Source organism: Ambystoma mexicanum, chromosome 8 (genome assembly GCF_040938575.1).
Source record: "Ambystoma mexicanum isolate Mex_15411 chromosome 8, UKY_AmexF1_1, whole genome shotgun sequence".
Taxonomy (NCBI): domain Eukaryota; kingdom Metazoa; phylum Chordata; class Amphibia; order Caudata; family Ambystomatidae; genus Ambystoma; species Ambystoma mexicanum.
The window spans coordinates 227,052,194-227,078,176 of record NC_090929.1 but is presented as its reverse complement, the minus strand read 5'-3'; the positions used below and the strand labels follow the sequence as shown (position 1 = coordinate 227,078,176).

At 46.1% G+C, this 25,983-nt stretch overlaps 1 protein-coding gene across 5 annotated transcripts in view; it reads right to left on the bottom strand.

The window, feature by feature from the left end:
• STRBP (spermatid perinuclear RNA binding protein) overlaps positions 1 to 25,983 on the bottom strand; it is a 1,497,608-nt gene that overhangs the window by 220,948 nt on the left and 1,250,677 nt on the right. For all 5 annotated transcript variants that reach the window (XM_069609636.1, XM_069609639.1, XM_069609638.1 and 2 more), the window contains one exon: positions 7,384 to 7,522. In XM_069609636.1, the coding sequence (XP_069465737.1) occupies positions 7,384 to 7,522 (139 nt within the window). The remainder of the gene's footprint in view (positions 1 to 7,383; positions 7,523 to 25,983) is intronic.

The window sequence follows — 25,983 nt, the reverse complement described above, 5'->3', positions numbered from 1 at the left end:
AAAAGAACCTTGGCTGCAAAATCAGCTGAAAGATCAAGTCTTTTTTTTACATCGATGGCCAAGAGGTCAATAATATACTTACTCTTGTGTCATTTGTGGGCGAAACCTTATAATTAAAGCCTCTGCGGAGGGGAGGATAGGTGTGGTATCAAAGAATTTCAGGTCTGTGCCACAAGCAAACCTGTCGCTGAAAAACATAAGGTCAAGATCGTTGACAGCAAAAATTTGCATTGCTCCCACTTGCCATGCCAACATGATTGTATCTAGAAAAAGCATTCCTCCAGGTCACATACTTGAGGTCTGCCCAATGGCCGGCATCAAATGGGGGGTGTGGGGGGTACGGAGGGGATGCATCAGCACTATCAATAGCGTATTCGGCTTTAATATGGGGTGAATCTTTCTGGCAGGATTGTTCAGAAAAGTAATTTTTCAAATACCTCGAGAGCCACCAAGTAAAGGGTCGAGGTTTGTGGCAAATATGGAGACAGCATGAATTTGGGTTGACATTTATAATTGCAGCAGGAATATTAGCAGTTTGTGTATGTGTCTGTTCTCAACAAGTTTATGCTTCTTTTGTTTTTGCAACAAAAACAAAATTGCTTCCATTTGGCTACCACTGGGTCCTGCACCAGCATCAACATTACTCGTCGGGTAAGGCACTTTTCCTAGATGTATGGTGTTTTACGATTCTCTGCAGTAATTCACTCTTATTACCAGAGGTGGGAAAACCTTTTTCACCACACATTTTCTTTAGGAAATCAACTTTATGCAAAGATATATGATGCCAGCAGTAGTCATTTACAGGCCTATGTTTTTAAAAGTTAAGGGTTCTGTGTATAAAGCACTAGTATATAAAGTACTATAAGATCAATTCAGTGAGCCTTCACTGAGAACCAATCACCTTATCCTAACCGGTAAAGTACTGATTACTTGGTTCTACTTCTTTATTCACTGGATTTTCTACACTTACAGTATGTTACTAAGTGATTCTATGTTTAAAGGGAAGTGTTAGTATTCTTAGCTGAGCACACCAATGCGAGTGTGTACGTTTTAGTAGTGCATGTCCTAGTGTGTTACTTACCTGTGGGTTTTCCATTGAGAAGAGTTGTCTAATGCCTACATAATGAACTATGTTTCTATACATTCTCCCTACATTGTATTACTAAGAATGCTCTATGTGTGCTTAACTGTATCCTTCACCACTCTCATGCCCTCCTTTTCAGTCAAACTACACAGATAGTTTGGCTAGACATTAGTGTCTGTCCCTGTCCATTAGAACAGGGTGGCCACGCTGAATCTGTCCACAGGGGTGATTCTGAAAATCCATTTTAACAATTGGTGCTCAGTGGCTGGATCTTCAAGTAGAGGTAGGGACTGGTTTTTCCCACCAGTCCAGGGGTTGAATCACTGGTGAAGGTCTTCAGGAGATCTACAGAGACTCAGGCTTCACCGGGCAAGGGAAGAAAGGGCTGCTGGCGATTTTCCAACGTGTTCTCCTTCGTAGGGGTCTTGGCTCCAACAAATTCAAGAACGGTTGAAGGAGTGTCCCCTTCCTATCCAGGATGGAGTTGCCCCCTGCACACCAATAGCAAGGATCTGCACAAAACTGGCAGAGGCTGTCAGACACACCTGGTTTGGATGTGGATTGAGTATAGACAGACATAGCCCCAAACATCGAGTTGTGCACACACACCACCAATTTGCCTGCGAAAGCTGGAGCTTTCCCTGAGAAAGGGCTTACTATATATCAAAAATCCAGCCACTCAAGGTAGAACGAAAGTCAGAATAAATGGATATATTCAGCCTTTCGCTAAATTCATTCACTCTTTCGGGTTTCAGTGCTACTCGTATGCGGACAACACTCAGATCCTGGCGCACCTCGATCTTTCTCTTCCTTTCACTGTGCACATCTGTCACTTGTGCTTGTCTGCCGTCCATGCTTGAATGTTTAAGCAACTGGCTTTGCCTTAATGTCGGAAAAACAGAGGTTCTTCGGATTGGGTTAGCCACTGACACCGCCCTTTGGTCTGCTGATTTCATGCCTCTGGAGTTGGCACCCTAGACTGTTCCAGGCTTGGTCGTTAAAGACCTGCGGGTGAAGCGCTCTGCTTTGCTTTCCATGGAAGCTCAGGTGAGTGCAGTCTCCCAGGCCGTTTATTTTAAACTACAGATTCTTCAGCAGGTTCTCCCTTACCCCACCTGCCATCTTTGCCCTTTGGTAGTTTCATCCTTGACAACTGGCTCGCTGGACTACTGTAATTCGATTTACCTCACCCAGCCAGCATATCTTCTTCAACGTCTGCAGGTTATGCAGAATGCTGCTGCCATGATGGCCCTGTGGGCCCCTCGCGCCTTGCTTATACAACTTCTCTCCTGGCTTCTCTCCATTGGTTACCTGTGGCCAAGCAGGTTAACTTTAAGTCCCTATACATTCTCCACCGGGCCTTTTATAAATCTGGCCTGAGTACTTTCAGGTGAAATTTTGTCCATACGTGCCCACTCGTTGCCTCCAGTCTTCGGCTGCTTGTCGCATATCTGTCCCTCGCTTTAAGAAATGCTGCCTTGATGGCCGCTCCTTCTCCGTTGCCGCTTCGCTGCTTTGCAATTCTCTGACCTTTCCACTTTGGGACACTCTGGACCATCTGTCCTTCCACCATGCTATCAAGTCTTTTCTTTTTTTAGTTCCCACAGCGCAATGAGGCCCTAGATGTTGTATGCCGCGCTTAACAAATGCTTTAATATAACAAAACAAAGGACTGGTCAAAATCTCATACACGACCATTTTAGAGGATATGGTAATCTAATCTGCATAAAGCAGTACCATGCAAGAACTAGAAAAAAGATAACGTATCCGCTGCCACCAGCCCACACTTACCTCCGAAACTCAGGTTCAACACAGCAACAAAAAGGATGGTGTCACATTGATATGTATGGAGGGAAAGCAGCAAAAAGAAACATCTTTCCCAAAACCCTTGATCTATTTTTTTTATTTATTTTTTATTTACTTGATTCAATTTACAAGAAATGTTTACAAAAAAGAAAGAAAAAGAAAAAAACAAAAAAGAGCTTTTTCCTCCTCCGTTCTTTGCCTGGAAAAGTTCTCTAGAATTTTTTTTTTTCCGAAAGACCTAGTCCCCATCTACCAAATAAGTATTAGTTACAGTCCTGGAGCTTCATGTTCATGAAGAATTGGGAGAACGCTATCACGTAGAAAGTATTGTTCCCCTCGATGAGGCAGCACCACCACTCCTCCTCCCCACACGTTCTCGTCTCTCTAAATATATGTGTCCCATTTACATGGTTCTTAACGTCGTCAATCCTGGGCACGAGAGCAGGAGATGTCCGATTGTCTCCTGTTGTTCCTCTCTTTTACAAAAACGGCAACCGATGACCGTTGTTAACTTCCTTATGGCTCTGATCTCATTGGTTGGCAGATGATTCATTCGAACTCGTAAGAAGAGGTTTCTCAGGGTCTTGTTGGGGAACTTAGTCAAGTACGTTGGTAGATCATTTAAACCCCTGACTTTGTTTGGATTTTGAATGAGTTCTTCTTCTGAACTGTCTATTTCTTCTAGGATTTTCTGATTTTTCAGCACCAAAATCACGAGCAGGTTGTTTTTTTTTTTGTTGATTTCCGTGTGAATGATGCTCGTTACACTTGGTTTGACTGCTGATGATTGTCTTCCTGTAGTGCATCATTATGTTTCTGGCAACCATCGAGTGTAATGATTGTAGACACAGTCCCTGGCGTATCGTTGTTGCCGGTGTTGATGCTGGCAAGTTCAAAGTTTTTCTCCAAAAGAGACCTTCCAGACGTTGCCAAAATACTGGTGGTATCGTCGGGATTGGCGTCTGCTCTGTAAATTAGGGAGGGAACCACCTTTCCCTTATACGATTGAACGAGCAGGGTTGTTGTAAATCGACAGAACTTTATGTCTATTTCTCTGGCCTGTCGTGCCAGTTTCTTTGCTCTTTCCAGCAGGTGATTTTGCACCAGGGTCTTTTGTTTATTGTTGCTTAGGATCACCCCCAGATATTTAAATTCTTTAACCTGTTCGATCTTCTCCCCTTCCTAGGTACCGCTAAAGGACTCTTTCGGTTGCTTTGTTTCTCCATAATCATAACCTTTGTTTTGGCCTTATTGATTTCCAAGTTGTTTTTTTTTATGTAGGTCACCAGTTCGTTTAATTGGCGCTGCAAGGCGATTAGAGTGTCATCCAATAGGATGAGATCGTCAGCATAAAGAAGTCTTGTAATCCTTGTCTTGCCTACTGTTGGGGGAAATGAACGGACCTTTGCTTCACACTCTTTGATGTCCTAGAGGTAAGAGTTAAACAAGGTTGGTGCGAGAGGACACCCTTGCTTGACTCCTCTAGCTGTTGGAATTAGCTCTGATGACGTCCCCTCTCGGTTCAAACAGACCCTGACTGAAGTTTCTTGGTGGAGGGCTCTGATTGGTCCTAGAACACTTTCCGGGCAGCGTCTAGCTGTTAAGTTTTTCCCACAAAGTTTCACGGTTGACCTGGTCGAAAGCCTGAACCAGGTCAACAAAGGTGATATAGATTTTCGGGCTTCATTCACCTAGGGCTCTAGAGCTATTCAAACAAGAGAGTTTTTTCTTGATGTCTTCCAGGCCCCAGGTTATTGAGCTGGTCTGGTTTGTTGAAGTCCCATATCCAGGTTTCTGGAATAGATTTTCGAAGTAATCCGTCCAGGCTTTCTCTCCCACAAAGTTATTCTGGTTTGAGACCCTGATGTTTTTCTAATTAAGGTCCAAAAATTTCTCGATTTTCTGCTGCACACTGTTTTTAGCATTGTGGCCGCGTCAGCCTGATATATAGTGTATCTTTGTAATCATAGCCAGCTCTTACATGCCTTTATTGCTGCTTTTACCTGATCCATGGACATGTCTTCGCCTGACGTTTTATTTTTCTCTGTTTTTTTCTCTCTGCCACTATGCGTTTCTTAAATTCGTGCAAGTTTTTGTCTCACTATTTTGCCAGATTTTTTCTTTTGTTTCGTATATTTTTAAGAGGGGCCGGTAGTCAATGGTACATTTTGTGCCTGCTTGCTGCTTTGACTTACAGATTTTGCTGTAAGTTCCAGTCAATTCTACAATTTCATTTGCAGACAGTCTTAGCCTTGTTCCTCCCTTGCACGCCTAAACCTCTGCCTCCATTTTAGGTCTGAAGTTTCGTGTGCATGACCATTTTGCCTTCAGGAGATTGTGATCGCTGTTGATTGTTCTGACGACCTCAAAGTCAGTAACGATCTTCATCATTTCTCTCGATGCAAATATGTGGTCCAGATTTGCACTATAACCATTTCTTTCCCATGTCGTAATTATAGGACTAGATTTAGATATTGATGTTTCTAGGCTTTGTAGATCCTATGAAGCCATCCTTGAAACCCATAAATGGCCACGTACTATGTTCAAGGGGACCTTTTTCTTCGTGCCATTAAAGACTTTAGTTTTAGGGCACACCGCGTTGAGGTCTCCACATATTATGATACATTTCGGAGTACATTCTGCATGTATTTTTTCCAGAATGTTGTCTGCCATTTCTAGGTAGTCTTCATTCGTTATTACTGCAGGGTTCCAATACGTATTTATCAGAACCACATCGTCACCCTTATCTTCAACTTTGTCTTTTGCCATAGTTTGCGGGGTCCAGCTCAGAAGGGAGACTTGAAAATTAGTATTTGTTGTCAAATGTTCTTGTATATTGAAGTACCAATCCTGATCTAATAGCGGTCAGCAGGCCTGATGATGGACAGCCTCTTGAACACTGAACCACAGGGTAGAGTTAAGTTTCATAACCGTCCAAGAATGGCTTTTTAGTCAAACACGTCTCTTGGAGACATAGAATGTCAAAGTCCCCCAAGTTGACGTCGCTAGGTGCCAAAAGGTGGCTGAATCCTCTGGTATTCCAGAAGCCCAATACAATGGTGTCTTTCCCGGGAACCTTGGCTGCAGCTCTCACAACATCATCTTCAACGTCAGTCCGGACTAAGCATGGCTAGCTTTTTTTTTGCTAAGGCCTTCGAGATCCACATCAATCTAGAGTGGTCGCCTTTTTCGTTGTTCCTGGGCGTTTTCGGTCTCAATTCCTCATTTTCCGTGTCTGAGACTTCTTTAGCGATTATAATTGTAAGCTTCTGAAGGGGTCCTTTCGGGTAGCATCCAATGTTTAACGGGTCCATATATGAGTTTCCCTCCGGACCTAAAGTGTCCTCCTCCGCTCTTTGTTCCCCCCTCCCTGGGTTTCTGAACGACTCAGATTTCAAGGGCTCTTCTTTTTGTGACATTTGCCTCGGACGGGCGGACGTCTCTTTACTATGATCTGATGCGAACGCTTGATTAGAGTTTGATGTCTTCTTGTGTTCCTGTCGGCTCTTTGAACTTGATTTCGTGTGTACATTCTTCAAGGAGATCTATGCCTTTCTTGGATGACTGAATAGGATCTCTTCTTTTCAGTCAGTTTTGGGAGGAGACTTATGCAGTAAACAGGAGAATCGAATCGCTACCCAGGATTACATGCCTAAAAAGTGGGGTAAACATCTTCCCCCCCCAAATGTCCCATTAAAAGGCACTAGAGTGCTTGGTCTGACAAGACATGCAGATGTCGTTATCATGCCCCAACACCAGGACCCAAACAGCATCGTGGCAGGGGTGTTGCTAGGGCTGGAAAAGATCCAGGGCTACGCTAATGTCAGGACTTGGGGCTAGGTAGCCTTTTGGTTGTCGCCCCTGAGCTTCTATTGGGGGCTACAACCAAAAGACCCGGGGCTATAGCACCCCCCACAGCAACACCTATGACTGGTGGAGAGCTGATCCCACCAAATGCCATTTTTGGCTGTCTCATGTGTGTACGTACGTACGTACGTACGTACGTACGTACGTACGTACGTACGTGTACACACGTGTACACACGTGTACACACGTGTACACACGTGTACACACACACACACACACACACACACACACACACACACACACACACACACACACACACACACACACACACACACACACACACACACACACACACACACACACCCCCCTCCCCCCCCCCCGCCCCCAGTGGAACAATTTCAAGAAACAGGAGATGTGTGGGAGAAAGGAACACATTCTTTTACGCAAATGTATTACTCAATGAAGCAGCATTTCAGCAACAAATGTTATTCTATTTTTCAAGAATATGAACCAAGACATTTTGCAAAATTTTCAACAATAGTAATGTCTAATGAAGGTGAAAGTCTAACATTTTCCAGTCTAAGATCTGTTGCCACAAGTGCTTTAATGTAAAGTTGTCCTATGATACATTTGTGGCTTGGAGAGCCCAGCTGTATAGGTGTCATTATCTTAGAAAACAATCCTACCTGCTGTTATATATCCAGGAGCTGCTGCTGCTGCCGCTGCCGCTGCCCCAAGAAATGCTCCTCTTGTAAGTGCTGCTCTTCCTCGACCTCGTGCTGCCTGGACAGCTGCAGAGACTGCAGAACTTACAACACCTTTATTCTAACAAAAAGCACACTAAATTAATGTAAAGCATATACATGAAAAATAATGCTGTATAACAATCTAACAATACATCTTACGTGGAAACAGCAAGATCTGCTAATTAAATTGGCCCATTGGCAGTGGTGTTAACTTTACAGTTTAAAACGCATGATAAAAAAGGTCAGGAGGGTTTTACAGAACATTTCACATCACCATACTCTCTGCCTGTGGTTTAAGAGAGGTATTTGTCAAGTCCCCGATATGCCTTAACTGCTTGATGCATGGGGGACAGCAAATGCATGGAAAAATGTTCAATCGCAGATAATAAATTGCCGTTTTCACCATGGCAGAAACTTGTATCTCTAGTGAGTTGAAAAGGGTATTCACTTGTAGCCCTGGTACTGCGCATCATGGGTACCTTCATCCTAACCATAAACGTACATATTCACCCGCGTGAGTAGGCTACTGAAAACATTACATCGACTAGTAGGGCAAAAAGCGCTCGCCTTGGTAAAAGGATGATGTTAAAGAGTCCGACTGATTTCCCAATTATCACCCCTCATTAACAATCGAAATAGGAGGGGGGATTGGTTAGGATTATAAGGAAGAGACCCAGATTGAAGAGAAATCCGAAGAGAAACAGGATTAACCTAAGTAATGTATTCTGGGGGGCGCTGTTGCGCATCTTACCAAGATGGCTGCTGCGTGAAAAGCTCCGGCAACGACAAACATACGTCCTTATTTAATATCCTATCCCCCTTTGTCCCCGTCACTCAGGCACAACAGGGAAGTGTTCGTTAACCTCCCGGGCAGGCTGCTGTTGATGTGCCGATGAGATTTCCCCCCTCGGTGGCCGTGGCTGAAGGGAGTGGAGCTGCGGCCTCAGGTGAAGGTGTGTGGGGGAAGGGCTGTCTTCCCAGCTGCGGTGGGCCACGGTGAGCGCGGTGACGGGTGCTTATCCGTGTGTCGGGAGGCGGCTGGAGAGGATGAGGGGAGCTCGGCGGCACAAAGGACAGCAGTAGCGGCAGTGCCGGTGAGGAGCGTGCAACGGCTACTGCGGGTGAAGACCTGGGAGGGCCCCATTGGGCTCCGGCCCCGCCTGCTGGCAGATACTGGTTGCTGCTTGCGTGGGGGGTGGCGGCGCTGCCAGCGTTGCTCCCCCAGACGGCGGTGGACCATCGAACGCCTCCACGGGCGGCGAGCTGCTGGAGGTGGGCTCTCCATACACAGTGGAGCTCTGCAACTTGGCGCTAGAGCGCCGTGGGATCACGTAGCATGGAACGGCTCCTCAGAATATTCAGTGTTCCATGGAAGGCCGGTGGGGGGGCACCCATAATTGACTTGGAGCAGAGAAGGAAGCCTGAGGGGGGACGGCGGCGCTGCGGGCCGCCGCATAGCATGGACAGGCAACTGGCGGTGGGCCACTGAGTTGGTTGCTGGTGGCGGGGTTGGCACCCATATAGCGGCCTCTATTGGAAAGGGATCAACTGCCCTAAGAATTGAGGCGGGCCCTAGTGGGTGCTCCATTTCCAGTTTGGTGTAACCCTTGGTCAGCGGGAAGAGCAGAGCAGAATAATTTGGAGTGCCAGTGGGAGGACTTGACAGTGGTGGTCATCCTCGTTTGGGGCAGGGGAGGCGCAGTGTTCGCGCCTTAAGCCATACACTAGCGCCACAGCGCGAGTACGCTTAGGCACAGCCCCAACAAGGTGATTGTCTGGATACAGGAACAACGGTGAGAGTTGGGATTGTGGGGGCTGCCTGCTAGACCCTACACAGGAGATATGGGCAATCAGAAGAAACAAGCGAGGATGGATCAGTTCGCCCGCGCAGATCAGCCCCATGCCCCAACTGCCACTCCGGAGACGCTGACTCCTGAACAAGTGGATATGGCCGCCCTGAATCAGACCCTGCTGGCACTTAAGGGGCGCACAGAAACGCGCAGGTCAAGATAGACGCCCTCACTTATAATGTAGATATCTCTGCGTTACAGAGAAACTATGCGGACGAATGGAGGAGGCAGAGCAGAGAATTGGGACCACGGAAGATAATGTTGCGGTCCTCCAGCGCGAGGTCTCCTGTCTACAACAAGCAATGAAAAATATTGCGGCCAAGAATGAGGAATTGGAGGGGCGCTCGAGGAGGAACAATATTAGGGTTACTGAGGTTTCGGAATCTACAAATATTGATAATATGGAGAAATTTGTGGAACAACTGTTGCTGAATATACTTGATAACCCCTTGCTGTCCAGTATGTATATGGTGGAGCGGGCTCAACGTTCAGTAGCAACTAGACCGCCCCCGGGCGCTCCAGAACGCCCCATCATTGCGAGGATCTTTTCTTACCACGACAGACGCTATATTACGAGCAGCCCGAGAGAAGGGAGAACTGTGTTGGGAGGGTTCCCCCAATACGGCTGTTCCCAGACTTTAGTCCAGCAGTCCAAGATCAAAGACAGTCCTTCCAAGTGGCCAAGGGTATCCTGAGGCGTAAGGGAATAAAGTACTCTATGATGTACCCGGCCAAGTTGCGAGTGCAGCATAATGGGTCAGTGGTATTTTTTGGTGCACCGGATGCTGCAGAACAATTTGCGAGAAACCTGCCGGAGCCTAAGGGGTCGCCGCAGCACCTGGCCTGACATGCAATTGATATCCTGTAGTATGGGAATTGCATATGTGTGGGGAGGTTATTGAGTGACATAACTTGGAGTGGCGGGGGACGCAAGGGTGGTGTGTTACACACGGGTCGTTGCCACAAGGAGCGCTTGGGTTGCCCTCAGAGCCCCAGTTACCGTAGATCCTGCAGTGTAAGATTGTTTTGGTTGGGGGTTAGGGGGGAGGGGTTGGGGTGCTGGTAGGTTCTTGTTTCTGGTGTGGGTGGGACGGGGGGGAGGGGAGTCTTGTTGCGGGTTAATTGTTATGTTGGCTTTGGGAGGGTGAGGGGGGGACTCCAACTTTGTACCAGATGAGTGCTGTGATTTGTAGATATGTATCGTCTGGTGGGGATGCTGAGCTTGCAGGAGCTCACCATCTAGAGGGGGTTAATCATGAGGTTAACCAGGTACTGGTTAAACGCCTGAGGAAAGTAATTGGTGAAGGGGATGCTGTATCCAGGTTGATTGTCATCAGCATGGGAAAGAGTGGTTTGCTTCCTATATATTGGGTGTATGGCTCTGACCTCAACAGGTAGTAGTTCCGGAAAGAGTGTGGCGATGATGTCCTGGAACATCCGAGGCCTAACCAACCAGAAGAAATGGTTAATGGCCAATTACTGTAGGAATCATGGGGTGAATATATTGTGTCTTCAGGAGACTCATCTTGCTAGAGGGCATCGCTCCTCCCAGCTTGGCGGGATGGGGCTCTCATAGGTACTCCTCGTCCTATTCTTCTCACTCCAGGGGAGTTGCCACGTATATACACAGGTCGCTACAGTACAGACTTCATGATCAGACACTGGATGAGAAGGGCAGATTTTTAATACTGGCAGGGGAAGTATTGGGATTGAGGTGCCTGGTTGTGAATGTGTATGCCCTAAACGTGGATTCTCCAGAGTTTTTTCATACATGTGCAAGCCATCTCGATACATTTCCTGGGTAGGAAACGATATGGGCCGGTGACTTTAATGTGGCGCTCACATTGGATATGGATAGAGCCATGTCGATGCAGCGGAGCCTGCCGCATGCGGCTAGAGCCTGGAATAGTATTGCATTGACCCATGACTTACATGATGCATGGCGCAAGTTGCATCCCACTGTTAAGGATTCCACATTTTATTCGGGAGTACATGGGAGGTCGTCTAGAATAGATTATGTGATGACTTCTGGCCCTATGGTGGGTGCGGCCACTGAAGTGAGTATCCTACCCTGAACCTTGTCTGACCACTCTCCAGTGGTGGTCAGGTTCAACTTTACGTCACGCTCACCCAATTTATTGCGTTGGCGATTTTGGGTGGCTGCGTTTGAGGATTGGGCATTTCGGTCCGAGATAGAAAATGATGTAGACATATTTTTTCAGTCTAATGTAGGGTCGGTTCCTGACCCAGGCATAGTGTGGGAAACATTTAAAGTCTATATACGGGGGTGCTGCATCTCCAAGGAAGGTGGAGTGTTGAAAGCCATTAGAAGGTCCATGAGAAAGCTAGAGGGCGACATCAGAGAGGGAGAAATGAAGCAGGGTACCCAGGATACTCCTGAACTTCGCAAAGAACTGAAGATGCTTAGGGAGAAACTGCAGGAGTTGGCGATTGGTGAGGATAGATATCTGGGAGATCCAATACAAGCAGTAAAATATGAGCACCACACACCGTGGGTAATAATAAGCAGAGCTCAGATACCTGAGGGATCGTAGCGCTATATAAATGCAAAATTATTATTATTATTATTATTATTATGGGGAAGGTGATACTTAGCAAGACGCTGGCTTGGGCTATTCGTACAGAGCGACCCTCTACCAGCATAAATGAAATATAGGGGGATGATGGGGTTTGTATACGTGATCTAGAGGGGATACATGAAAGGTTCCGGCAGTATTAGGAACAGCTATATATGTCGCAGCCCACGTCCAGGCATGATGCATTGATGCAGTATTTAGACGAGGTGGCCCTAGGCTGGCTCGATCAGAACAGGGCGGTGCCCTTAATGAGCCAATTACGGAAGAGGAGATTCATGAGGCTATAAAATCGCTACCCAATGGGAAGGCCCCGGGTGTAGATGGCATTACGGACGAATTCTATAAGGCCTACATAGTCTTGGTCACTCCCCACCTCCTAGCTATGTATGATAGTGCTATGGCCAATGGTACTCTCCCTTAGTCCACTAGCACTGCCCTGATCACTGTGCTGTTGAAGCCAGGGAAGGACCCCCAGTGTTTATTATTGTACAGGCCACTTTTGCTTATAAACACAGATAATAAAATCCTGGCCAAGGTTCTTGTTAAGCGGTTACTTCCCCATATGCCTGCCTTGGTATTGCCGGATCAGGCGGGATTCATTCCTGGGCGCTCTACTCAAAACAATCTACGGTGCCTAGTTACCCTTTTGCATAACGTTAACCCAGACATACCAATGGTGGCTGCGGCCTCAGACGCCGAAAAGGCGTTTCATTCGGTAGAATGGCCCTTTCTGTTTGAAGTCCTCTGGCGGTCTGGCCTGGGTCTCACGTATATCAAATGGATTAAACTCCTATACTCGGCGCCCAGGGCAGCGATATACACTAATAGCCTCGTCTCAGCGCAGATATATCCCTCACGAGGCAGTGGTGCCCTTTTTCCCCAGTTTTGTTTGCTCTGGCAATGGAACCTCTGGCGTGCCATGTTAGAGAATCACATGCACAGCGGTATATATATGCATACACACACCTGCACATTATATCCTTGTATACCGACGACGTCCACCAATATGTTAAGTACCCGCGCCAGAACTTGCCCCCATTAATGCGGGAGGTGGTTAGGTTTGGGGAACTGTCTGGGCTCAGGATTAACTGGGAGAAGTCAGAGGTGCTCCCTAGTTCAGAGGGCGGATGTGGGTGAGGAATTTCGGTGGTGTCCGGATGGTATCCGTTACCTTGGTATTATGGTATCCACGGTCAAGGATAAGCTATATAAAGATAACTATCTCCATCCGTTAGAGAGCTTGGAGCAGAAATTGGAGGCGTGGATACGGCTTCCTTTGTCTCAGGACGCCCAAATTGCTTTGGCGAAAATGGTGATACTGCCTAAACTTCTTTATGTGTATAATAATGTACCGATATGGCCCCCTGCCAGCTATTGGGCTCGTATAAGGAAATGAATGACGAAATTGGTGTGGGCGGGCAAGCAAACCAGGATCGTGCATGATACTCTCATTAGGCTGTACGGGGGAGGGGTCTTGGAATACCCTGATGTATATCTTTATTATCTAGCTGCTCAGGTACAATACATATCAGCTTGGGACCCTCCAGACACTGCGTCCCCGCATGCTACACTAGCCAAGGCTCTCACTCATCCCTCCGCTCTGCTGGGTATGCTATGGGGTAACAGGGACACAGTGCCGAAGGATGAGATTCAGCCGGTGGAGTTAACATGTAGAGCCTGGGAAAGGGCCAACCAGTTATTACAATCCGTACCACATTGTGTGACAGAACTGCCAGTGTATAATGTAATAGGGATTCCACTTACATTTGTGAGATCCTTTAAGGACCAGTTCCAGGCGCTCGGAATACAAACCCTGGGGGATTTAGTGCAGGATGGGCGGTTTATACAATGGGACGAGCTAAAGGTCAGAGATGACATGGACGCAGTGACCTTGCTTCAGTACTATAGGCTGCGGAGTATCCTCAGGGTAAAATGGCCGGGTTTCCCACAAGGCCCACCAGCCCCACCCCTCCAATCAGCCTTGTGCTCTATAGTCCGCCCCACATCCTGCGTAAAGGTAGTATCCACCATTTATAAGCTGGTAAGAGATGGGAAAGTAATGCGAGAGCGCTGAATTAAGGCCGATTGGGAGGCCTCTCTTGGGAAAGCATTGGTGAAGAGCAATGGAAGCACGTTTGCACACAAACGCGACATATCTCGCTGAACTCCCGTTATAGGCTGATCCACTACAAGTATATTCATTAAGCCTACCACAGCCCGCTCACTCTCAATAGATGCTTCCTGAATCGATCATCGACATGTAAACGATGCGGGGTAGAATGAGCAGACTTTTATCATGTGTGTTGGAGCAGCCCTAAAATTAGTACTTTCTGGGGAAAATTGAAGAGGCCATGTTGCTAATGTTGCCATCGGTACAAGTATATTTACCTGAAATGTGGCTTCTGGCATTGATTGAGGGTGGTAACCGTACTGAAAAATAACTACTGGGTATGGCATCTGTGATTGATAGATATCTTGTGGCTAGAGCATGAGGGAAAGCGAACCCCCCTACTTTCGCTAAGTGGCTGGACCTTATGGACTTATGTGAACAACTCGAAACCATGTTCGCTTCAACGCTCCAAAGTGGCAGTAAACCATTTGATGAATAGCCCCCGTATAGACAATACCAGATGGACAAGGCAGGCAGTTCAATCCCCTGAACCCACACCGGGCAGTTAAGATGAAGGAGGAATACGTGCACCTATGGGGTGGCGTGACCTGTGCATATGATTTACAACTTGGGACATTACAAAGGTTGCTTAAGGTTGTATAAGAATGGACACTGAAAGGGATACGTACTGGGATGGCAAAGTTGTGAGTCTTCAGTTGGTATTTGAGGGTGGGGTGGGAGTTGGGTGATTTGTTTACTCATCCGAGTGTTTGTTATCTTGAAATAATAAAGAAAGTAAAAAAAAAAGTAACATTCTTCTTCAGCATGGGATTGTCTCTTATTCATCAAAAGCATGAAAAAAACAGCAAGGAACCTCATCAAAAGAAAGGATGCAGCGTGAGGCATATTTAACAGGAATACTTGCCACAAACCCTAAAAAGACCGATCAGGGTAACAGTTTAAATCCAATTGAAAAATCTGTCCAGGGACACACTGGGGTAATACAAAGAATACACAGAGCACCTTGTCCTAGATTATGGAGTCAGTCTGTACATGTTGCCATAAAGGTAAAAGAAAAAGTTAATTACCTACAACTATGGTTCTCCATCATTTTTCATAGATCCACATGCTGTTGAATAGTCAATGTAGAAGGCTGTCAATCCTCTGTACACCAATAAAGCATGTTTTATAGATACACAAACAAGAACTACATTTTATTATTAGGGTATTGTTATTATGGTATTGTTTGAGCACAGACCAAGCTTCAGGTAGCAACGGAGCGCTTACAATCATAGGGGAATTAATAAAGTTAGGGAGCATATAAACAAGGGAGTGGGAATCTAACAGGGGAGGGATGGCAATACCCAGCAATAGATCTCCAAGTAACCAGGATAGGGAACAGAGGGGATACTATCATCCAAGCTCTGGTAAGGCAGCTGTGTGGACAGTGTATGAAAAGGTTAGTCTTGAGCGCCTTCCTGAACTCTAGAAGCGAAGAGGCGAGTCAGATGTTGATGGGGAGGAGGTTCCAGAGTCTTCGGGCGTAGACATAGAAGGCCAGTCTTGTGTTTCTCTTCCTTTTTGCACTGGCAGAGTTCAAGGGTGCACATAACTTTATTTCTGGTGGATTGTAGGCCGTCGGAGATGCTGATTTCAGGGTGACTTGTAGATGACGCACCAGGATTTGAAAATGATATGGGCTTGCAGCAGGAGCTGGTGCAGTTAGATGAGGGTTGGGGTGATGTGGTCGAATTTGTGTAGTCTTTTGATGAGTTGTGCTGCAGCATGGATGTTGTATGGAGAAAGGAGGTTTCCAAGTGGTTCCATTGAAAGATTGAAGATTACGGGGGAGAGGATGGATCCTTGTAGGACTCCACAGGAGATGGGTAGAGTTGGTGATCTGGAGGAATCCATTTGTACAAGCTGGTGGTGATTAGCAAGGTACGATCTGAACCAGCTGAAGAAGATCTCACTGATCCCCATGCAGAGATTTAGATTGTCAGTGAGTGTCCGGTGGTCTACTGTGTCAAAAGCTGCAGAGAAGTCAAGGAGGACCAGGTGGCAGGGATGGTCATCAAGAATTCTAAGGGCATTGTTGATCACCTTGATCAAATCTGTTTGTGCTGCTTCTGGTTCTAAACCCAGATTTGTAGGACTCAAGGAGGCTGTTGGCTTTGATGTGCTGGAGGAGTTGCATGGCTAGTGCTCTCTCAAGGATCTTACCTAGGAAGGAAAGATAGGTGATGGGGCGGTAGTTGCCAACATCGTCAGGGTTCAGTGCTGGTTTCTTGAGAAGCGGAGGGATTTGGCTGTTCTTGAGTGTCGATTGGAAGGTGCCTTGAAATAGGGAGCTGTAGAGGATTGCAAGGTAGGGGAGGAGTGCTTTAGTGGGAAATGTCTTTAGTACGGAGGCATGGAGGATGTCGTCCGCATAGGATATGGCCTTGAGTGATGCTGGAATGGTAGTAAGGTCTTCCATAGTAAGTGCATTGAAGGTTGTCCAGGTGGTTGTGGTTTTGCGAGATGGGATGTGTAGTGTGCTGTCAGTAGGAGCGTTGGTGTTTATGTGTTGGCAGATCATGCTGATCTTATTATGAATAGAGAGTTGATGGAGGTGGCTTTCTCAATCAAGTGCTGTATGGGAGGGTTGTGCAGAGGGTTGAATAAGTGTGTGATGGCTTTGAAAAGGGCTCTTCTTTCATTTTTGGCCTTGGCTATGGTGATTTGATAATAGTTTTCTTTGGCAGTGGTGATCAATCATCTCCGGGTAGCACAGAGTTCCTTGACCAGGGCGAGGTTGGATACACTGCAGGATTTGTGCCAAGTGTTCTCTTGTTTTTTGATAGTTTGTTTGTTGAAGTTGAATTCTTGAGTGTACCTGGGTGCAGAAGGATTAGGCTTGGGGTGCGTTGTTTCATTGGGGCATGGTGATCAATGTTGGTTGTGAGGGTGGTGTTGAGCTCTTGGAGGAGTGAGTCGCAGTCCTGGTTCATCAGAAGTAAATCAGCCCATGTGAAATGGAGTTTGGTGAGGTCTTCCATTAGAGCCTCCAGTGGGAAGTTCTTGAATGATCGGAAGGCATGTTTGCAGGGTTTCCAATGTGTTTGCTTTACTGGTGTGGTGTGACTAATGCCAAAGGAGATTGCCAGATGGTCTGACCAGTTGAGAGGGATTGGAGAGCTGCGATGGACGGTGGGCAGGGTAGTGATGATGAGGTTGAGGATATTACCCTTCCTGTGAGTTGGGTCTTTCGTGTGCTGCGTGAGGTTCAGAATGTTCAGTATGCAGTGGAGATCTTCTTTCATTGACCTGGTTGCTGGGTTGCCAGCGATGTTGAAGTTACTGAGGAAGATGATGTTGGCATGTGAGAGACACATGATGATGACCAAGACCATGAAGTCTTCGATGAAGGAGGTGTTGGGTTTGGGTGGTCTGTAGATGAGGTGAAAAGTGACACTGTCTGCCGTTGGGGAGAGTGGGAAGTGGCAGGAAAGACTTTTTTCTAAAGAGCCGATGGTGGCTCCAGTTGGGTGGAGGCCATGATGGCTTGTGAATGATGGCGAGGACTCCGCCAGCCTTGTTTGAATGGTTTCGGTGTAGACTTCTGTAGCTTTTGGGAATGAGGACATCTAGGTGGATGTCATCCAGGTCTTGTATTTGTAGATGATGAAGTGCTTATGAGTTTATGGTGACGTGAGTGAGCCTTTTATGATGTGGTGTCCATGATGTTGCTGGTGAGCTGCGTGGTGGTCCATGAGTGGTGATGGTAGGGAAGAGCTGTTGGGACAGATGGATGAAACTGATATTTGATGGAGTTTACCTGATGTTAGAGGAGCAGGGGTTCTGGTCCTGGATCCTCCCGGTCCAAACAGGTCCAAACTGGAATTGCCCTTTTCTTTGTCTGCCCTTCACTTTGGAACGGCCATGTAAGAGATTCCCTTGATCTAAGAGTTGATCTTGTCGACCATCAGATTCTCTGCCACAACCTCACTTCTGCCCACTTCTCCCCCAGTAGATGCCTCTGCAGCACCCACACAACCCGATGGCCTACGGCGTCCCTCAAGGCTCCTGTCTCTCACCCACTCTCTATAATGTGTACACCAAGCCCCCATTTGACCATCTTGACTCCTTGGGTATCTCCTACATGAACTATGCAGACAACTATGCTGACAAGACCCAAAACCTCATCCCACTCTCAGGCACCCCCACACAAGACACCCTCAAAGCAAATACCATTTATGAAAAAATCAAACTGTGGATGGCCACACACACAGCCTCTGTCTAATTGATGAGAAAACATTCTCCTCATCGGTTCGCCTGCTGGTCCCACCAAACAGGATACCGACTTCAGCCATTTCAGCATCAATGGCCATCTTATCTCAGTTGTCACTGCAGTGAAAACCTTGGCCAGGTACACTTATCTCTCAACGACTCGACAGATCAATCATATTGCCTCTACCATAGTCTATGCTACAAAACACATCACAGCAAGCACACCCTTCCTCTCCACCGAAAACCGAGTCGCGATCGCATGGGCCATCATCTTGTCAAAGATGGACTACTGCAACGCATTTCTCTGCGGCACCTCCGAGAAAAACTTAAACTACAAGTTATTCAAAATAATGCACTCGGTACAGCGCTAGACCTAGGTAAGCATGACCACATCTCTGACGCCAGAAGTTCCGCTCACTGGCTCCTTGTGCGTGAAAGAATCATTTTCAAAATCCTGTCTCTCAGCCAACGGTGTCTATCAAACAATGCACCTTCCTACCTGACCTGTTGGATTAAAAGACACATGCCCACCAGATCCACCTCATCTTCACACAACCACTGCCTCAGCATACTGAGATTTAAGTGCAGAAGAGCAGCAGGCTGCACCTTCCCAGTATGCAGTGTTGCGTGAAGAGCCTTCCTTCCCCCTGTACAGGAAAAAGCTGAAAACACACCTTTTCAACTTATGACATCTGCAGTGTGTTTTGGCTGGCAGTGTCAGCAAGTCTTACTGGAGATTTGGAGCAGCTACGTGGACAGCAGTCCCAGAGTCTTTCTACTCTCTTCACTTTCTTCATTGCAGGAAGTGCAATTGCTTAAACAACCACAACGGTGCTCAGCACGGCGCGGTGTGCTGCGTAGTGTGTGTTGGCTGGCAGTGTCGGCAGGTCTTACTGGAGCTACTGGAGTTTTGGAGCAGCTACGTGGACAGCACTCCCAGAGTCTTTCTACTCTCTTCACTTTCTTAACTGCAGGAAGTGCAATTGCTTAAAACAACCACAATGCCACAGAGCACGCGCGGTGTGCAGCGTAGTGTGTTTTGTGTTTGCGGTGCAGGTGTCTGTGAGCTGCTGCCCTTCCTTCTCCTATTGCGTGGTAAGACTCAACAACCGTATGCGGACTGGCCAATAGGTGCTCTGTGTCAACTTGGGACCGGGGGCGGAGGTGATGGACTCATAGCCCTCTTGTTTTTCTGCCATAATCTACATATTTTCTTTCGGTTGACCGATTTGAATTTTGCTCCGTGGGAGTGTTGGTCTTTGAATTAGACACTTTGTCTGCTGCTTTTTATACACCAAAAACTGTTACCAGCCTATTAACGGACTACTAATGGGACTAAATAACTTTTATAGGCGTATGAGTGACTGTTGCCAATTAGCCTTAGAAATTAAACACCAGATATCACTTGTATTATTTTGGGAGTTCTCTCTCTCTCTAGGTTATGAGATGTTGGGGGTGTCTGCGGGTTAGTGCCTTTCAACCCCCCTACTCGATCTTGAGTATTCAACTGTGTTTACACATCTGAGTTGGTGTGGGGGTTGTATGCGCATATTTATTGCCAATGGTAGTTTAAGGAATGGCAAGTGCCCCATGAAGCCGGCCCCTTTACTATCTAAGGTCGGTGCGAAGCCTAGTAGGCAACCTACAGCCTTGCTGCTGTCTGTGCGCACTCCTCTTGGAGATGGAGCTACCCCAAATTGCACAATTCCTCTAATGGGGTATGGGTCCGTTGATATCACCCAGAGCAATTCAAACAGTAGGGCGACTGCTGCTGAGAGAACTTCTAAATTGGATACTGACAGTAGGTCGAGTCTCCTTGCTGCTGAAGAATCCATGGACTGTGTCCAGTTACAACAATTACAACAGGAAAAGTTGTGCTCACTCACCCATGTTGATCCCGAGGATCGGTTGAACTGTGCGGAAAACAACTTTATTTCTGATGTTTCGATACTGGCCAAAGTTGTGTTGTGTGAGCTTCGGAAACGAGTGTGCGTTATCTTTGGATCTGTCAACACCACGCTCTCTGCTGTCTACAGTTATTGAAGAAGTCTGTTTATATAAACCTACAGATCCGCTGTCCTTTAGCCTTATTGTTGATAAGCACGAAAGGTTGGCTATACTAAATTTCTCTTCTGGTCTCTCTGATCTCCATCTGAATCAGTCATTGACTGCTTCACAAGTTCAGGGTCCCTTGGGATCCAGGGGCTCTACGAGTTTGCCATGCTCTATGCAGGCAGTTCATGGGGTCTATGTTATAACCCAAGGGGGGGGTCCTCCTCCTTTCAACTCCAGTTAGGGCCTGTTCAAAATGCAGGTTAATGCTCCCCTTGATATTGGTTTGTTTCCCGTTCTTACTATAATTTTCAATGTGTTTGGTGGAGGTCATCATACCACCCAATTTGAAATTTGAGAACTAAGGTCAACCATGAAATGGATATATGCGAAGATGAACTTGTTGGAAGGTTTTATCTTAGCCTGTGGCTATAAACTGGTAAATGTTCATGATGCTCCCATGTATACGAGGAATACTGATTCTGGCAGGTCGATAGCGTTCCAAACTCAATTAGAGGGTGGCTTGGGTCAATGTGTGGCTCCTTTTGCTCCTAGCCAGAGTCTGTTTCCTCAATTCTAGTTGCTGTGGTGGAACCCTCAACTGGGGTTAATTTGTTGAAAGGTGATGCTCAACAGGAGGATAAACCAGCACTGTACTGCGCTATGGATCCTTTATTTAGGATCTGTGCTGGCATTAGGGATCTCGTTGTAATGAACACGTCCAAACTGTCTTTGCTAGAGGTGAGCTTTCAGAGGTTAATCTACTGGATAAAGGGTCTTCTGTGCAGTTGCCCGATGTTGGGTGCGATGTTAACTCTGAAGAGTAGGGGATATCGGAGCTTGGTAATGGCAGCTTGCCTGCTCTGTTACTATGGAGTCATTTGCCGAATAGTCCAACACCTCTTGTGGAATGCATGCTGAAAAATCAATGAATTTCCTGAATCATTTTCCAGATGCACCTAATCCGGGTACGGGCAGTGTTTTCCCAGTCGCCGGCTTCAGTGTTTCTGAATTCTCCAAGAATTCAGCTCAAAGAGAGGAATATTAGGAGGAATGACAATAAGAACAATCGTTGTGGGTCAAACCGAGAGTGCTTATAAGGGAAAGCATCAACTGTTATCAAGAGAAGTTAAACCTGTGTGTAGGAGATGGGTACAGATCCATGTGTCCCTTGTGCCACAATGAGATGGGTATGATTATTCCTATCGGTATCACTATGCCTCTGTCTACACTATCTGTACCTAGTGCTAAAGGCGGCTGGGACTCTTCAAACTAAAATGACTTTTTTTTTTACCATCTGCCTTGAAGACTAAAAATACTAGGGGTGGGTATTTGACAAATAATGATAAAAAAGTTGTGTGTTGTCATGGTACAAGTGTGTCCTGTGTTCCATTGGCACCGGAAGCTTCAGGGTACATTGCTTCTTCCATCTTGGTGGCTATGGAAGGGACCTCTATTTCTTTGGGAACTTCTCAATGCAATGATCTACCTCACTCAATTCCAGAGCGCTATACTTCTAAGATCATGGGGTGGGAAAGTAATCTAAAGATGAATGGCTTGGTAAGATGAATAGGTCTAAATTGTTGGACATTTTACTAGGCCCAGTCACATTGTGAATGTGCAAGTGCAGGAAATTCGATTTACATGCTATTAGTTCCATGGAGGAAGCAAATTAATTTGTATTTTACTGTATTCAGGGGGTTAATGAAGGTTTTAAAGAACTGATTACTAACAGTAAGGTGTTCTTTCCTGTGGACTCGATGGCAGCCCAATATCAGGGTTACTCTTGGGTTGAGTCAGCTCTAAAAAAACTTTTCTGCTATTAAGCAGGGCTTGCCACAACCATAACCTTGAGTCAGTGTTCTGTCGTGGAATGTCTGTGGCCTGACAAATCTTAATAGATGGTTTTACAACCCACATACTGTGAAAAAATGCAGTATTTCTATGTTCCCAGAGACGATGGCCACTTCCCATTTTGATCTGAGTAGATTTTTTACCTTTACCAGCCCCGCCTCTCGGGCCGACATTGGCCAACCGAGCGGTGGTCTGGCTATCACCACTGATCTAAATCTAAAAGTGTCAATGGAATTGGTCCACTCTTCAGACTGCCTTTTTAGCTGTTTGTGTTTTCTCCATAGATAGGAAATGGGTTGTATTGTGTTTTTAATGTCTATTGGAACCCTGCTTGGCGCAATATGGAGGGATTCCATCAGAATCTTTTGGAACTTTGAGAAATGGGTGACTGCGGGTTCTGAGTGTTTGATAATTATGGGGGGTGACTTCAACTGCGATGGTACAGAGGTATCTAAGCTGAAATCAAGGAATAGGTCTTCTTTTCCTGCTTCTCTTAGTGTTCAAAGAGGTATGGCCTGGGATCAATTTCTATCAGAATAGGAATGAGCACAATTGGAGGTTGCAACCTCTGACAAGCGTCTGATCTATATATGGTACAGGGGACATTTGTCCTCCAGGATTGACTATTTATATGCATCCTCTTATGTGAAGGGGAAATGTGGACTTATGAATCTCTGGGATCCAGGATCGGGAGACCATCTGATGTTGGATTTTACATTTTACTTTACAGTCCCAGTGTATGAGATCAATCCATCTTTCCTGTCTTTCCATTGATAGACTGGGTGTGACGCTTAAATGGAATTCAGAATTAAGTGTAAAGTTTACTTGTCTTCTGAGGGAGGAGATAGAGGGGAGTGGAGTTCTGTGTAATTTCGATTGATCTTCTTTGGAGAGGGTTCGTACTGTAAGGAAGGCATGGTGTCAACAGTAAGACAGACACAAGTGACCACAATTCCAGGGTGTTTACTGAACTTAAAAGGGTTTGAAAAACACCTATATAATCCTAAATCTACAGATGGGAGCAAGCTACGACCATCAAATAACAATGCAGTCCTAGTAGTGTCTTGTCAAAATAAAAGGGCCTATACTAATAAACCCATTGCCAATCATTACCCTTGCAATACAAATAATGTGGGAAACAATGTTACAAAAAAGAAAGAAGTGTACACAAATGATATGTCAGGATGCTCAGACCGTTGGCCTCCCTTCTTAACGTTTTTGGCACGGGACAAAAGAAGCACAGTCTCTGGCTTCTCTAGCACGAGGATACAGTTCAATAATTAGCATCTCCTTGCCTTTTAAAGTCTCTTCTTTCAGACAGCCTGATACTAGAAACAAACAAGTTGATTTCCACAAGTACTTATTTTCTTAGGCGATTCAGTATTCACCTCGGATCCCCCTCAGCCGGGCTCAGATCCTATCAACACAATGTTTGTAAATGATCTATGCATCCAATTTCTCGTAGGATATTCTTTCCCTGGTGACTCCCGGTACCCCGGATCCTCATCTGGGCTCAGATCCCTTTTAACACAATTAGTTTCCCTCAGAGGTACTCAGACCAACTTCATCTAGCATCAACTATCGAAGACCTTCGAATGTGCACAAGGTTTTGCCTGACCCGTTCGTTGCAATACCAACTTTGATTTCACCATTCTTTATCACTCTTCACAATTGCTACCTTTCAGCTGGATACCGAACAGATACTTTCGAATGAGCACCAACGTGGTGCCGGACCACTCTTTCTCTACGGTATCGTATCTTGGCTTCAAAGTTCAATCACTCAACTGCTGTTTAAATTGTGTTTGTGTCGCTTGCCACATACGCTTCATACACTGTTCTCTTCAGTTTTCACTATACAATGTTGCTGCTTGCAACCTTGGCTTCAACACAGACCAGTCTGGTATCAGTCTCCCCAACTCAGCGGCTGCGCTGACTTCACTGGCGCTGGTTTTCTGTAGGAGCCAACAGTACCACAGCGGCAAACGATTCTCTCGCCTTGACTATCGACGCAGGAGAGTGCCGGGTACCTCCGACAAACAATGCATGATTCTTCAGCCTTGATTCCTGGTCTTACATTTCCTATTCTCGAAGGTTCATGAAAGTAACAGTCTTTCGTTGAAAAGGCCAAAGGCACTTCCCTCCTTGCAATCCTCTTCGGTTTTGCAGTCTTTAGTCTTGTATTAAACTGCAATCCTGGAACTGCCACTTCTTCGTGTGCGTTGCCTTGCTAGAAATGTGCGTTCATGCGCCACCTTTTATCTGTGTGGGGAAGTCTAATGTAAGTCAGGTATGTCTAATGGTTAGTAATTGCCTCACCCTTCCTGAAATTGTATTGGGAAATGTCAGGTATACGGATCGGGTGTTAGTCGGTTGTCTCTCAGAGTGAGCTGTCCGTGAGAAAGTGTTTGTGTTGGGAAAGGGGGCTGGGGGTTGAGTTCCTAAGTAACCTACCTGGTAGGATGGGCTAAAGGTGTCACAGGGAAGGGGCTACCACGTCTCACCATCCAGTGTCCCACTTCAACTCCCTGAAGGCCCCTCCCCCAGACCTGCAATGGTCCACCCCAGGAACTGGATCCAAAAGCGATAGCCGTGTCCTGGCCACCTGGATGAAAGATCCCTGGATCTTTTCTTTAAAAAGGACTGCTGGTCTATGTACTGCTGCTTCTGGTAATCAGTATGTGCACAAATTCGATGGGAGAATTGCTGCTTCAAAAAGGTGCAAGAATAGGAGTGTTAAGCTCTTGCAGAGGCAGGGGTTTCCCCACCAGCAATATGTAACTGAAAAAAATACAATCTGTCAGATTCATAAGACTCTGGTTACATCTTTGAACATAGATCTTCACATAGGGGATAATCAGTTAATGCTTAAAAATCTTTGCGACAATAAGGCTGGGTCATTCTGGTCCATTAATATTATAACCACTGGAACCTCCCGTTGTAACTTGGAACCTTCGGTTTCTGAGGATTCTTGGGTTAAGTTCTTTGTTGCTGCAAGCATTCTCTGTTTTACATGACCCGTGCGATGGTCCCTCGATTTAGGCTGTGTGCCCTTGGGAAGAGGAAGATAGTGTATGGGCTATTTCTAAATTAAAACCATCTAGGGCCTCTGGCCGTGATGGTATTCCACCACTAATTCTGATAAATGCTCCCATCTGCTGGGACTCCATTTTGAAAATCAATTTTCAAAAAGGGTGACCGTTCTGATGCTGCAAATTATAGGCCTATTGCTCTTACTGGTGCCTCTTCCAAGGTTTTTGCACTCTTGTTGCTTAAGGATCTGGAGACACGTATGCAGCAATCAGCTTTGCTGTCGTGTTTTAAAGTGGGTTTAGAATATTGGGACACCTCTAGATGCTACCGTGCTTGCTCATCTTTTAAATACTGTGAGACATAACCAATCTGGCCCAATACATATGGCATCTCTGGATAGGTCATCCGCTTTTCACTGTGTGATAAGATCCATCTTGTGAAACAAATTATTGAAGTATAATATTCCGCCCAAACTGGTACAGCTTGTGGCTAATTTAAGATTAGACATTCTCGGGAAGAGGCTCTTACAAGATCTATTGCCTCATATGTTGGGGTTAAGCAAGGCTGTATATTGGCACCCCCACTCTTCAATTTATATCTTAGTGATATTGATGAGCTGGGGAGTGCTTCTAACCTCTCACCAGTGAGGTTGGGTAGGCTCAAGCAACATTGGTTACACTTTGCCGACAATGTCATATTCTTGGATAGGACTGCTTTGGGGCTGCAAGAAAAATCTAATCTTTTTTTTGCAATATGCTGTAGTAAACAACTTGCA